General features: G+C 34.4%; 1 protein-coding gene across 1 annotated transcript in view; it reads left to right on the top strand.

Moving 5' to 3' along the window:
- Positions 1-15,364, top strand: part of LOC148080111 (gamma-aminobutyric acid receptor subunit gamma-3-like) — a 91,749-nt gene that overhangs the window by 60,062 nt on the left and 16,323 nt on the right. Inside the window, exons 7-8 of the mRNA XM_087791663.1 lie at positions 2,119-2,256; positions 12,921-13,073. Of these exons, the coding sequence (XP_087647789.1) occupies positions 2,119-2,256; positions 12,921-13,073 (291 nt within the window). The remainder of the gene's footprint in view (positions 1-2,118; positions 2,257-12,920; positions 13,074-15,364) is intronic.

Here is a 15,364-nt window from a genome sequence, read left to right as displayed (position 1 = left end):
CAGACATGGCATGTTGCTAGCATTTCGCTTTCCTAGCAAGCCAGCACTCTTTTGTCTCTGTGAGCAATTCTTTCTTTCGCCTTTAACGTGTCTTGGATCTTTTCTACAGCGGGCCGATCTCTGCAGGAGATTCGGTCCACCAAGTTTAGTTCAGAGCTTCAATGTCCAAACTGACTTTAATTATGATTATGACATGTTCAGCTGTAGAACTGCAGAAGACGCTGCACTACATGTGCAACCATCTTCCAAAAATTGTATTCATTAAAAATGTTCAGCAGTAGTAAGATCTTGAACACCATGATGATGAAAAAGTTTTGCATTGAAGTTTGGACATAAATTCATTGTCATTGTCAATGAAAACGTTTATGGATAGATGTCATATACAATGTGCCCTTTTCAGACCGTGGATAGTATGAAACTACTTCATATGTTTATTCAGGCTCTTTTTGCATTCTTTTGTTTACATTTCCACATCCGAACAAACAACCCGGTGACGGGTTCCGAATTCTGCATATTCTGATACAGCATCAGCTATGTGACGCTGAGAGTGCCATCTAGTGTCCTTTCAAAATGAAGACACTGCATCATGATACAGCATCAAGCACCTCGTGCATTTAAGACCTTTACTACACGTTTGTGATGGTTTGATGAGAATTCATGACCATTTTCGTTATTGCAATGCCACTCAAAGTTATACCTTTTTTGTGGGTTTTGAGTTACCGGTTCAGAGCCTCAGACTGCGAAGCACATATTGGCATTGTAAATTAAAACCACTGCGTCATGAAACCTCATAAGCTGTTTCATGATGTTATCAGTCATTAACTTCTACATGCTAAATGCATGACATACATACAGTCAGACTTCAGGATGGTATTTTTATGATATTTTTGCCATTTTTACTTAATAAATTGAAGAAAGGATGGTTTTCGACTATTTCAAACCTACATTGGCCAGCAATACTCAACATCATTCTATAAACAAAAGGCGATAAATACGTATCCTAATCTGATCATGTATTTTTGATTACCTGACAGCAATTAAAACTAGAGTCTTGACTTTAAATTCTTCATCCAGAAGACAAACTCTCATCTTCAACTAGAAGAAAAAGAACGAACATAAATATGAAGGGTGTAAGGCATGGTTGAGTGACATTGACGCTTAAAAATGTACTTAATAAATCCAATTTCATATCTTAAATTGTCAATTTCTGCTGAATTGATATGGAAAAAGTAGGAAGAAGATGACCTCTCTCTGGTGTTTCGTATCAGAGACCTAATCCCAAATGCTTGCAGTTTATAAACATTACTCAACAGCCCATACTTCACATGCAATCTAAACATATAAAGGTTCAAATGCTGAAGAGCATAAGTGTTTGCTTCTGCCTCTGAAATCTGAAAACTGATGTTGCTGAATAAATTACATTTCATTCAAGTTGAAGTGATTTCTGATGTGACACTAGGCTTTATCATGAGTATAATATTTTCAGAGAGCAAAGGAGATCAGTGCTGGTGTGGGGATACTTGATGAAATGAAAACATCTTTCAAATTCACAATTTGACAAACTAAAGATAACAGATACTATAAAAGATAGATGATCTAAAAAGGAATGTGCAATTGATTGATGCAAGAGTGTCAGCAGATCTACAGATGGGAGGTGATAGAAAAGGATAGAATGATAGACGAATCAGCAACAAGGTGGCAATTGAAGGGTGGATGAGTTATGTATGATTCATGGTATAAAATATCCATCTGAAGTGATGCTGTCGATTCTCAATTACAACCCTGGCAAATACTTGATTCGTGATTGAATCTGTTTCTTAAGCTTGAGAAATATATTTGATGAAGTGAGCGAGGCTGTCCAATAACCTAACCGCACATGTCACTCACAATCCTTTTACAATCATAGACCATACTTTGAATGTTATGATGAATGTTATTCATCAGTTAAAGAGCAAAGTAACTGAGCTGAGACAGTCATTTATGAGAGTTTTTTTAAATTGCATCTCTAGACTTTACCAAAGTTCTATTGGTTTTAATTTTGTTTAAAATATTTTGTATGTATGTTTAAGCCATAAAGAAAAGGGTGCTGCACGGATTTAAAATTCCTTGTGTTACCAGATGGCTACCCCCGAGATGAAATCATCTACAAGTGGAAACGGAACTCTGTGGAGACGTCGGACCAGAAATACTGGAGGCTTTACCAGTTTGACTTTATGGGGCTGCGAAACACAACGGATGTGCTAACAACGACAGCTGGTAAGAGAAGTTCTCATGACAGTTTATTGTGTGCTGTTGTATTTTTCTGGTTTTTTTTGAGCAGGGATGTTTATCTCAGTAGAAAACAATTTAAAGAAGGATTCCGTGTACAGAAAAGCATATGTCTTAAGTTTCTTTTTATTTTTTATTATTTAATCATCATATGTCATTCTAATTCAATGAAACCTGCCTTCATTTACACTGAGTGTCATCTAGTGACACTCTATACAGTCAAATAAAAGAAACTAATGTAAATTGTTTTCTGTCAAACTATTTATTTGTATTATTTTACAATAATAATATTATATTTAATAATCATTTTGACCAGTTTAGAAATTACTTCCTTAAATTCACTGCTGCACATGAATTTATTTTAAATTGGTGTGATGGTTTTACTTGTTGGAACTGCAGTAGAAATGGCACATGGAATACATATTAATCTTCCTGACATTTCTGTTCTATTCCCTGGGACATACTCTGTGGTGTTTCTATGTATTCATTGGTGAGGAAATGTTACACAATATATATTTATATATATATATATATGTAATATAAATGTTAATTTATTTTTATTTTTTGTATTTAAAATATCTTGTATATATATTTAGACACTTTTTATCCTACCTGCAGTTTGCATGATAATATTTTATTGCTAGTGGTTCAGTGTGATTTATTTGAAGTTATTTTCTGTAATGTTGTGAATACAAACTTAAGCTCCAGAAAATAATGTATCTCTTCCTTCTTTATCCAGTGTTAGTAATAGTTTGAGTGACAGCTGCAGGCTGAGAGAGGGGCTTGCCCCAAAGTTTTGATTTAAAAAGATAACATAAATAATGCTAATGTTGGCTAAGCCATTTTCACACAGGCCTACCTAAAATCTGGGTCCTATATATGTATCTTGTTATTTATGACAATAGGTTGGGCCTTTTCATCTTATCTTATAGATAGCTAACATTAACGTGAAAAAACAGCCTTAGCTATCAATAACGCTACATAATACTATACTACATAATACATCGACTATATCTTGATAAACCACGAGTAGAAATATTGTCCAGGATTAGTCCGCAGCAGGCTAGAGATTGTAAATTTAAAAAAAAGGAATAAGTTACAAAGAGGTAAATAATCTATAAAATTAAATGAAACTAAGAAAAACGTGTGGTTTTTAAATCTCTATTTATAAAGGAAATACTAGCATCAAATTCTAACAATACTCATCAAAGGTTTCCAAGCTCTACACAGGTAAAAGAAGGCATGATACCGACATATAATCATAAGATATCAGATCATAATTATTCTCCTCAGGTGGCCGCTCAAACACGTTCTTCCATCGACATTAATCACAAAGATTAAAGATTATAATTTTAATTATTCACCTTTCCCTTTTCTACATCTGCAAGCTCATGTTGGTGTTTAGTTCTTGTGTTCTCAGGTGATTTAATTGAAGTTTGTTTGGAGGCACCAGTAGAGATATTGTTGCTTCAACAGGTGCCCATAATTATACCCTCGACTGGCAAAGGTTTGGCAAGATGCTAATACATTTTTAATGTGAGCACATCACCCTCTAAGATTATTGTAATGGTTCCTTAATAAGCAAAGCATTATAAATGAGGCAGAGAACGTCAGGTGATCCAGCTAATGTTAACCTCCCATAACCTTGTTTATAAGTTGCATTTAGTCCAAGACGTAATGTTTTTTTCTGTTTTAGCAAATCTGAATAATGTGACCCAGTTTGCCTTTGAAAAAAGTCGGAACATCTCATGAATATGCGTGAAAAGGGGAGCATGATTAGGGAGGTTAGCCGGGTGTGGGATCAAATTATTAAGCAGCTCAGAGGAAATTAGCAGTTCCGTTTCTGTTTTGTTTTTTAAACACTAAAGGCAGCCGGCTTTGTTTTTGTCACTTGAACTCTTCAGGGAAACAAGCATTTGTGTTTAAGTCTACCACCCAGCGGGCCAACTGATCAAGCATCCTGCCAGTGTTTAATGAGAGGCTGCTATTATGTTGAATTGAGTGGAGAAAAAAAGAAAAAGAGGAGACTATTGAGCACTCTTGTAATGATGACCTAATAAATTGTGTCTTCTCTTGGAGTCCTGCTGCATCGTCAGACAAGCTGCAGCGCTAATCTTCTGCCGAGATGCACGGAAGTGTCAGCAAACCTACATATCTACCTCATGCTGGTCCTTGAAAATGAGCCATTGCTTCTATTTAATGCTTTTTCTTCCTAGAGATCCACGTCCATCTCGTAATAACATTAAGCCTGCATCTCCTGCTGCAACAAATGTTTTAATTAACGTATTTATTGATAAAATAAGAACTAAATTCAAATATGGCTGTATGGTTTATCTTCCTTGATATATATAATGAGCACATTGACCATCCTTATATATATATATATATACATATATATATATATATATATATATATATATATATATATATATATATATATATATATATATATATATATATATATATATATATACATGTACATTTCTCACTTTAACTAAAGAAATTTTTCACAGGTTAACACAAATAGTTAAAAGTTGGATTCTTAAGTCAAGTCTACAGCGCAATATAATAAATATCAAAAACTATTCTCTACTTATAGTAAGTAAAAGAATTATATTAGCCTCTTTATGAAGGTTGTTCACCCTATCTTTGGATAAGATCTCCATTTCATTGTCATTGTGAAAATTACAAAGACAAATATAGCTGCAGGTTCTTAATCGGTACCGAGTTGGTCCATGATAGTGTTTTAATAAGATTGTTATTGCAAAATAGTAAAATAAGTCTTACATGCTGTAAAATGTTTTAATGTTTTCTCATTTTGTTTAAATGTTTAACTTTATAGAAAAATTACTTTTTCTGATATGTTGCTAGTTTGTGCGAGAACATCGTAAGATAGTGCTGAGATTTGCTGTAGGAGGAAAATAGAGATTAAAGAGTTCAGATCTTTGCTAAGATGTTGGACAAAATGCCAGACCCGAAAACAAATTCAACACAGATATGATGGAAACTTAATCGGGGCTTTTCACGTCCTTCTCAGGTGAATTATTTTGCTTTCAGATAGACGAGTGATGTATAGAAACTATAGTTTACGATTGGATGAAGCTTCACGAAAAACTGTGTTCTAGATTAAGAGACCAGTAGGGGGCCTGGCAAAATAAAAGATTGAAAACCAGTGGACTGGAGATCAGATGTAGTTCTTTCATATACTCAAAAACCAAAGTCAAAATTGCAGATGGTGCCTTAGTCCGTTCTTCAATCTCAATCTTAATATTACACTTAAAGTTCCATTTTTGCTTTGAACTTCATCTGACCACTGACCACATCATGGCACAGCAGGACACCTCTCAGCTGTAATACAGTAGAAGAGCGGAGAAGAACCCCTGCGGCTATAAATCATGCAAAGATTCAAAGATTGAAAAGTCTTCTTAAGTCTGGACAACATCCTTTCCACCATCAGAATTTCTACCAACTATGACAGCTACTCTTCCAGATCTTCCTCACTTATTTTGCCTTAATGCAAACCTATATCTGTTCAATCTTTAATTTAAGATACAAAAGTTTGTATGGGTGCGGGTCGAGCCAAGGGTTCCATCTGTGTAATGTCAGCTGGTTAACCCTGGGGTTACACAAGGGTTAAGGAATATACACTATCACTTCATTCAGTGTAAATCAAAGGCCGAATGGATTTCTAGAAAAAATAATTAATAATGCCCTCAATTTACATTTAAACCACATACAAATCTACAAAAGATTAAGGAACAAAATATAAATCAATTTCCAATCAAGGATGATCCGAAAAAAAGGAGGAAGTTCCCAAAGACTGTCTCACAATGAAAGGTACCGATTCGAGAACTCTTCAAATCAAGTTTTTTTTACCGACTAAATATCAGTGTCTGAAAAAGTTTTGTCGTATAATTAATTAATGAAAAAATAAAGTCAAATAAAAGGTAATTTCTGACACTTTTAGAGAAAAAAATTGTACTCTACGCTAACCTTATTTCACTGTGTTGACCTTTAGTTTAATTTGCATTAAATGCATCTCTTTTTGAATTTGCAATTTCCATGTGTACAATATATAGTGTTTCAGTTCTGTAGTTCATTTATAGAACAAGAACCAATGTAACAGAATATTATTTATTTTGCCTTCAAGTCTTAAGGTTCCTTAGATCCTCTCCCTGCTGTAAAAGATGAAATCAATTGAACTATTTTTAAAGATGAAATGTCTTCTTCTCTCTTATGAACCATTATTAAAATGACATTAAAGTTAAGCTCACAACGCATGAAAATAAACAGAAGCTTCTCTTAAACTTGTAATTTGACCTTCAAAAGTCACATCTCCCTAAAAACTCACAACAACATTTTCCAAATCAAACACAATGAGTTTTTTTTGTGGGATTTGCCTGCAGCTCTACTGAGGAGTAAACGCATGATAGCTTTGCTATCATCTTGCCTTTTCTCTCACTAACAAGCTTTCGTTCAATACCCTTTTTTTTCTACTCATTTAAAAAATATTTAAATGTAGAGATTCTCTGTGATAAATGTTTCTGCTGCCTCTTTTGTCGGATAAGCCAGATAACATTCAATCAACAATTGATTTCACAAATCTGATTATATGCATCATCCTTCATCAGTGATGATTAAATTATCGGTCTATGTCGGATTACCGCGGATGAAAAACTTAACAGACCATAGAAATGAATAATTTATTCTAGACTCAATGTATATTTGATGAATCTAAACGCATTGCTGTAAATCTCTTGTTGTCATGTTTCAGCATTCACACTATGACATATTAAACCTTTTCACATCATAATTATGAATCAAAATGTCCCTAACATTTATACTAACACTCTATTTGTATCTGTATTATTTTCTATTAGTGGGTAACACATCAGTCACATTGTCTTTGTCCTCTTAAAAAATAAACACATGTTTTATTGTGTTTTAATTTGACATTCACATTATACACCAGCTTCGAATGTTGTCCTTGTTGCCAGAACTTCCCTGTAGCCACATTTGAGTTTCTCTTTCTTTTTCCCTCTGGTCAATGTCATACATCTACAACACTCTTGATACATGGATACTATATCTGTTTGGATTGTATTTTTATGCTTTCATTGTTCTGCCTTTTACTAGTGATGTGATGCTTAAGCTTCATGAAGCATTATCCGTATTTTATGGGCTCTCTAGATGGCACTGTGCTTTGTAAACGGCTTTTGTATTGAAACAATCAATTCATACTGAGGGCAACAACCACATGAGCTCTAAAATAAAATAGGAAATTACTTGGCCTGATAATAATTTTATATGTGTTCACATTTAACCCATCTGTATTTTAGCAAAATACCTTGGAAAATATGTGAATGTATTTTTTTTTTAGAAAATGTTAAGAAAGGGACAAAGAACTGATCTTGATTCTTTTGGCGGCGCTCTCAAGATTGTAAAGGTTCCGTCGATCACTTGTAAGTGTTTCTCAGACACACTGTTCCATTCAAAGCTATCAAAACGAAGAAATCACTGAAAACTTTATAAAAACCAAGTGAAAATCGAATCACAGAAAATAAATGAACGTCAATGTAGGAAGAAAATGTGTTTTGCTGTTTTGTTTTTAAAGCATTCTTAGATTTTTGATCAATTTAACTGCTTGGAGCTTAAATATTAACCTCATTTTTAAGACGCTGGTTGAAAATACTGTCAAAAACCCTTTTTATCCGTTTAATTTGGTTTAATTCAGTTTTTGTGAAAAGTATTCTGTTGTGATCCCTAGAAAGTCTCTTTATGCAAGACAAACACGGAAACATCAGGTTCCAAGTTGTTTATTTTTTGATTTGAAAGTTTTTGATTTGATTTTTTTTTTTATCTTCCTCTTGTTCATTTCTCGTTTATTTTTCCTTCTCAATAACATGCTCAGCAGGATGATGAGATTCTTTGCCATTCAGGAAAGACTCAAAGTAGAACCATTGCTGTAGAGCTGAGTCAGTTCAGGTGTCTTTAGGAAAACTCCAGGATTAGATGTATTGCAGAGAATACGCCTGTTGTTTTCCCTGGGATTGCTTCAGTATTAAACTAGACTTTTATTAGTAAAGAGTTTTAAGCTTAACTTCCAACTTTAAGATTATATCTCAGAAAATTGTTAGCTCATAACTCTGACCCTGTCATAATGGTTGCTGGAACAAGATGATGGATTCCCTACAAATCAATGTATATGCACAGATAATTATCTTTCAATTGCTGGATCTTCTCCAAAGAAGAAATATTTAACGTGATTGTAATAGTGCGTGAAGTTAAGATCATGTGAGATCGGGCCTTGTGATAAACTGTACTCCGTTGCCAAAAGTGATGAATAAGGCCTGATGTGATGATCAAATACAAAGTGGCAACAAAAGCGGTTATAAATAATGTATGACTGACGCCTCATGAGTGGCTTTGATTCCCTGATTCTTCAGTGCATTTTTTTTTTCACAGGCAAGATTTGGGGCAGCTGGAAACATTAAGGAAACACAAAATAAAAATAGATAACAAGATTGCTTCTAGCGTATAAAAGAGAGACACTGTTAACCTAAAGGTCAAAATACACAAGCTGCTTTGTGTATTATGTGGAAATGACAGAGAGGCGACAGCAGGAATGACTATCAAAGGAGTCTGAAATAGAGTTTGGAAGTCTCGGGGAGGATGTAATTGGAAAAGCGAGATCCAACAGAAGAAGTTTAAAGCATGTTTAACTTGAGTTTAAAAAGGTGTATTTGTGTCATCTTTTGGAGTGCAATTTACAAAAGCTTTCAAGAGGTAAGTGATCTGACTAATCAGGTTTCCCTCGACCCGTTTTTGGCGCATCCAGCAGCAACAAAAGAAGTCAAGAAGTTCGTTGAACTTCTACTATATACGGTCGGACACTCAAATCTAGAAGATCGGGGACGTCCAAAAATATTAACATGTATGAATGTGCCAAACACACAAATACAAACATTTTCCCTTTGTACATCCTAATCAACTTAGAAGTAATCGCAGCCTTGTTCGCCCCTTTCCACGCATTCATTTACATATTTAAATAATATTTTAATGATTTTTCTCTCCTCGATCAGAAAAAACAAATGAATACATGAATTTAAACTGGATTAACAGTTTATACTAGTCAATTTAAACATTTCTGACATGAATCACATACTTGAATTTAAATTAGTGCAGACAAGCTCCGGTTTAAGTGTTTATATTTTATAATACACAGTTATTAACGCAAATACTTTATGTACAGAGACGATCAGCTTATTTGAAACATCTTAAAATGGATTTGAACAAGAATAAAACTGTAAATCAGTAACTTAAAGCATTTATTGATGATGTTGTGAAGATGGTCTGATGGTCTGAGCTTCATATGAACGTGTGGCGCAACACCCGTGAATTATTATTACATTTATAAAATAAAAGCCTTTTGTTTATAAATTACAAGTCATGTGACAGTGTATTTATATAACTGTGTTTTTCAAGGACATCGCTCTGATCGTGTGATCGAATGAGGAAAACTATAGCTGCTTTCTTTCTCCAGCTTTACTTTGATCAATCTGACGTGTTGTTCAACAATAAAGTCTGTGATTCTCGTATGGAAAAACTTACATAATTCATTTACATTTTTTTCTGAATAGCATGAAATAGTGGACCTAAATATTCAGTATAAAACGATCGATGTGGTCTTAATAAATACAGATCATCATCGTTTGGTGAATGAGAACAAATTTATCAGTTTGTGAATAAATTAACACTCACTTATGTAACTACAAACACTTGTGTGTGTGTGTTTATTTTTTATCAATATTGATCGTTACTTTAACTCCGATGTGAACGTCTCAACGTGACTAGTGAGGCTGACATGCATCTGAGCAGCTGATCCCTACGTACGCGACCTACAATTTGTGTCGGGAATTCCAACCTTTTTTTCACACTTTTTTCATTATTGATACATATGGACTTTGAGGTGGAAAAGTAGATCCATATGTTGTTTGTATGTACGACCCCTTAGTACATGAGGGTCCAGATGAGAAGTGTTTCTCTAGAACTCCATTTGGACCTTTGAGCTCAGACCTACCTTCTGCTCTAGTGATACATTATTGAGCCATAGAAAATTGTATTCTGGGAGAGAATACAAAGTCAATAAAATTGTACATCTAACTAAAGTACATTATACTTTCCAATGCTTTAACTGTTAACTGAGGTCACTTAAACTCACCTGTCTTTAGAAGGTTTGTGAGTGGCTAGCTTAATATGCAGTATATTAGTCTTTGGACACTCAATATTTCTTTACCAACTGTGAGTTAAAAATGTCAAAAAAGAAATGCAGTTAATAAAAAGGTTTGTATCCTTTTGGAGTAAAAAGGATGTCCTTGTTTAACAATGTTTTTTTCCTTCATCTGATCTCTATATATATGCCAAGTCCAATCTTCTAACGTAAAGATGAGTTGCTTCTAAAGATGACCTTTTCAATAATAAGACTCAATGTCCTGTTATGAAGTGAATCTATTTGTTTCCTACTCGTAGATTATTGTGATAAAATGCTTAACAGATGAGCTAAATGGCAACACTAATCGCTAAATCCTTTTTATTTATAAAGAAACATTCATCTTATGTGTGATTTCTTTAAACATTTTTTAAACTCAAATATTCAAATATGAATAAATATGTTGGGATTTCTTGGTTTATTTTTTTAGACAGCCTTTTCCTTACACAATTTGACCTTAGTCAGCTAAGAATAGAGATCATACATCAGAATCATTTCATTGTCAGTGTTGTGCACACAACATAAAAGAATGAAACAAGACGGATGGAAATGAACTTAAAGAAGGAAAAACAGAAATGGGCCTTGAGGTGAAGGATTACACTTTTGTTGCTTTTTTTCTTGAGCTACAGACAGTACAATTTTAATTTAAACATATGTTTTCTTTTAATTTTTGGATGTTTGCACTATATTTCCTAAGCAAAAAACGTGAAATGATGCTTTGGTTTGCTCGAAGCTCTCACAGTTAAACCTCCATGATGTCGGGGATGTGTACTGAAAAGTCTTGGATTCGAAGACCACTTTTTTTATTTTGTTTTTCCATTTCCCATTGATGTTAGCTAAGATGATAATTAATAAATGTGAATTTTTAACATAAATTATCTGTGTTTACATGAACATTTGCGTGGTCTAAGTGCCCTTCTTTGTCCTTCTGACTCATTTTAGTCTGTGGGTGAAGATTTCTCTGCTGACAACTAATGTCTTCTCAGGTTCCCAGAAACATCTGAAAGGATGTAGAATGAAGAGCATCTGCTCTGTTTTGAGAACATGTTCACATACTGACTATTTAGCTTATGGGTTCTAGATTGTCTGTCAGTAACAATAAAACAAGTGAGCAGACCTTAAATGAAATTTTCTCGACAAGGACTATATTTTCCAACTTGGTGTTGTCCTGGGTTACCATCTGGATCAAGGAATATTTTTGAAGGATAGCTTCTGCTCTGTGGGGTTGTGTGATAGAAATGACAATTACATTTTTTAACATAAAAGGTTCTATGTGTGCGGATGAAGTAAATGAAAAGACAAAACAAGCGGTTAACAAAATCTAAATATGGGTGGAAATAAGCTGCTTGGTGGAGTTCTGCACTCGCTGAGTGAGTTTCTAGTTTTATAATGTGAATGTATTTGTGTGCTATTATCTCTATGAAAATGTTTTATATACAATCTGATGAACATTTTTTCAATGTATCCTAACCAGCTGAATGAATTAATGTCAATGAAATTAAAGCAGCACAATTTAACATTATGACATTATGAAATTATTATCTAAAATGAAATAACGTTTTATCTTTTCCCTGATTCCTGATTAAACAGACAAAAGTTGCACAGTAAAAATATTTAATATCCAATTTGTTAGGCAACCTGCCTTTTTATTTTTGCAGGCTTTTCCCTGATTTTCTGGGACTCCTGTTTTGTTCTCAGTCTTGATCTTAAGTATATATATTTTTTTTTTTATTGTTAAATACCCCCTTTCTTTTACCCATGTGTCCACCATGGTAAAAGAACTCAAACGCAAATTTATTTCTAAGGCATATAATATGGGAAATTGACCCAGCCAAAGTTGCATATGGATGGAATTCATGAAATTTAAATAACACTTTGGAAACTTGTTGCTCAAAGTAAAAAAAAAAAAATGTATTATTTATATGAAAGTAAAACTGAAGTGTACTTCAGATTTTCTCATTTGGCTGCAAATCCCAGTGAAAGATTAGGACCTTGACCAACAGGACAGCCCACACCGCACACCTGCCTCACACACACGTACACACACACACAGTTAATACATATTCATCAACCTCAAATGGGATGGCATTTTTCCTCAGCGCTGCGAGGAGCCGCTCAGGTCTCAACAGGAGGTTGAACTTGAATTCAGGGCAAATATGAATCTGAAAGAGCTCCATTCTACTAATGGCTGCCCAGTAATACTATCAGACATTTTATATTTCCAGCTACACTTACAACCATTGTATTCATAATTTCTGAAGCAACCTTAACAAATAGATCAATAATCACGTCAACAAACAATTTATTTGAAACAAATCAGGAAGATTATTGTAATTTTTTCTATTTGTACCTGAAACTTTCTCTCTCTCACCTCTTTTCAAAGGTGACTACATTGTCATGACGGTTTACTTTGACCTAAGCAGAAGAATGGGCTACTTCACCATTCAGACGTACATCCCCTGCATCTTGACCGTGGTCCTCTCATGGGTCTCCTTCTGGATCAAGAGTGATGCCACGCCTGCACGGACGGCTTTAGGTACGACGCTATTGCACTTCTGTACTTTGCTATGCTTTGTTGTCTAACAAATATGGACATGACAGTTTAATTATGTGTTCACTTAGCATGTCACCAAATCCAAATTTAATGTCAAACTGTTTCTACATACATAATTCCCAAAGGAAATTTAAATATAATATTTCTCAATTATTTCTAGTGCATCTATCTCCCCAGTTCCATTGTGTATCATGGCTGTGGTGAGAGATGGATCTTAAGACCGAGCGACACTTTTTTCTGCTTTTATTTCAGAATGATTCAATATTCCATAACCTCAGTGCAAAGTTTTGTCAATGGTAGCAACCTTATTCCAACTTAACATTAAAAATAAGTTTTTATATTGTAACATATCACAATGTTAAGAAATTGTGATTTGAACCAAAGACTCTATAGCAGCATAACATGCATATTGGACTGAGGGGCTCTTTTTTTGCTTTAAGGCTTTTTCAGTTGCTTTAAGGCTCTCATGTAGGAGAACAATTGACATTTAAAGTGATAGTTCACTCAAAAATCAAACTTCATTCTTTTTCTACTCGCCCTCATGTCAACTATGGGTTGTCTGTCCCTCTTTAGAGTTATAGACAAAAATGTATATCCATTTTAATGTATTGACTAGTGCTCAGTTGTCTTCATCTACGTCCAAAAAGACACACTCAAAAACGTCCAATTACCTCCATGGTGCTCTTCAGTAATGTCCATCTTGTATTGAAGCCTCAACAGGAGGAATTGTTCTGAGAAAAATTAAAGATGGACATTACAGACGAGCACCACTGAGGTATTTGGATGGATGGATGTTTTTGCCTATAACTCTAAGAAGGAAGGAAATAAATATGACTTTAAGCTCTGTTTGTGGTGCCACGAAAGATGAAGGGCTAACATATCTGAGGTGTATCTTGAAAAAATAAGTCTCTAGAGACAATATTTTTAAATAGTTTACCTCTGCTCAAAACATCGTTAATTAAATCCTGTGAAAGCAAACTTGAGGTACAATTGAAATGTTAAGAGCATTTCAATAAACATGGAAACCTCATAATGAATAATACATCAAAAGTAATTACAGCCATAATCATAAATGGAATCTTTTGTTGCACCTTATTTCCTGCGGGCGTAATGTCTGAGTGTGGCAAAATGAATATGTACGTCTCACTTCATCTTCAGTTGTGCAGTAAATCACCTTGATAACACCCGCCCCATCAGTGCTGCTTGTTTGTTTTGTGTCGTAATTATATTTCTCTTTGCATGAGTTGACAGCCATGTTGAAGCCCCTCCTGCATGCCTCTTTATTTGCTTCCCTGTGGATGAACATGTTGTACAAGTGTGAGGACATGGAAGGTAAGTGCGTCCATGCTGATGCAAACCCATCATTTCATTTTCATTACGACAACCATGACGCCATTTTATCATGTTCCATGTACCGTCGCGGTCCCGCTTTCTTAAACTTAATTGCCAGCCTGCTGTGTCGGCAAATTTTGTTCAAAAAGGAAAGAACTTTAATTAATTTTAAGCGGGGAATGTGCATAACACAACATTTGGCTGAACTCATCAGACGTATGAGTTCAGTGAAATGGAAGAAATAGTTAAAACAAAAAACAATTAACTTGAAAAAAATAATTAAAACTTTTTTTTTTAACCTCACCATCCTCCTGTGATTAAAGAACAACTAATCTGTTTATTTAAGTGTGTCTTAAATAGATATTGTACCTCTATCAGTATGTGTCTGTTTGTACAAAACTCTATTTTAATTTAAATATTTACATTAGAAAATATGCTTAAGCCCCGCCCACTGTTTTTTTCAAGCTAAAATCTTTAGCTTGATATGTTTACCATATCGATGCCCCCACTGCTGTGACAAGGTTTGTCACGCAGCTTCATCAATCCAGGAAGTTTCCACCTCCAAGGTATATATAAACAAAGAAGCAGGGCGTTCTTCACTGCTGGAGGAGGAGCGAATGCAGTCGATCTATCGTTCAGAAGTTCTATCCTTATTTTCAGGGCTACGTGGCACCATCTGCTCAATAATCTATTTCTTTCTATGAAATTATATTTTTTATTTAACTGAGGGATCCACCTACTGAGCTATACAAAATAGGACACTGCTCCATTTAATTGTTTTCTTCTTAAAATCCAAAGCATTTCTATGTTGTGAATTCGAGGAAAGGTCTTATGTTGAAATGAGTTATGAGTTGATGAAGTCTTGTGAAGTTCTATCCTCATTTTCAGGGCTACATGGCACCATCTGCTCCATAATCTATTTCTTTCTATCGAAAAAAAAA

The sequence above is a fragment of the Callionymus lyra genome, chromosome 5 (genome assembly GCF_982586985.1).
Source record: "Callionymus lyra chromosome 5, fCalLyr1.hap1.1, whole genome shotgun sequence".
Classification (NCBI taxonomy): Eukaryota; Metazoa; Chordata; class Actinopteri; order Syngnathiformes; family Callionymidae; genus Callionymus; species Callionymus lyra.
This window is presented reverse-complemented; position numbering and strand designations above follow the sequence as displayed.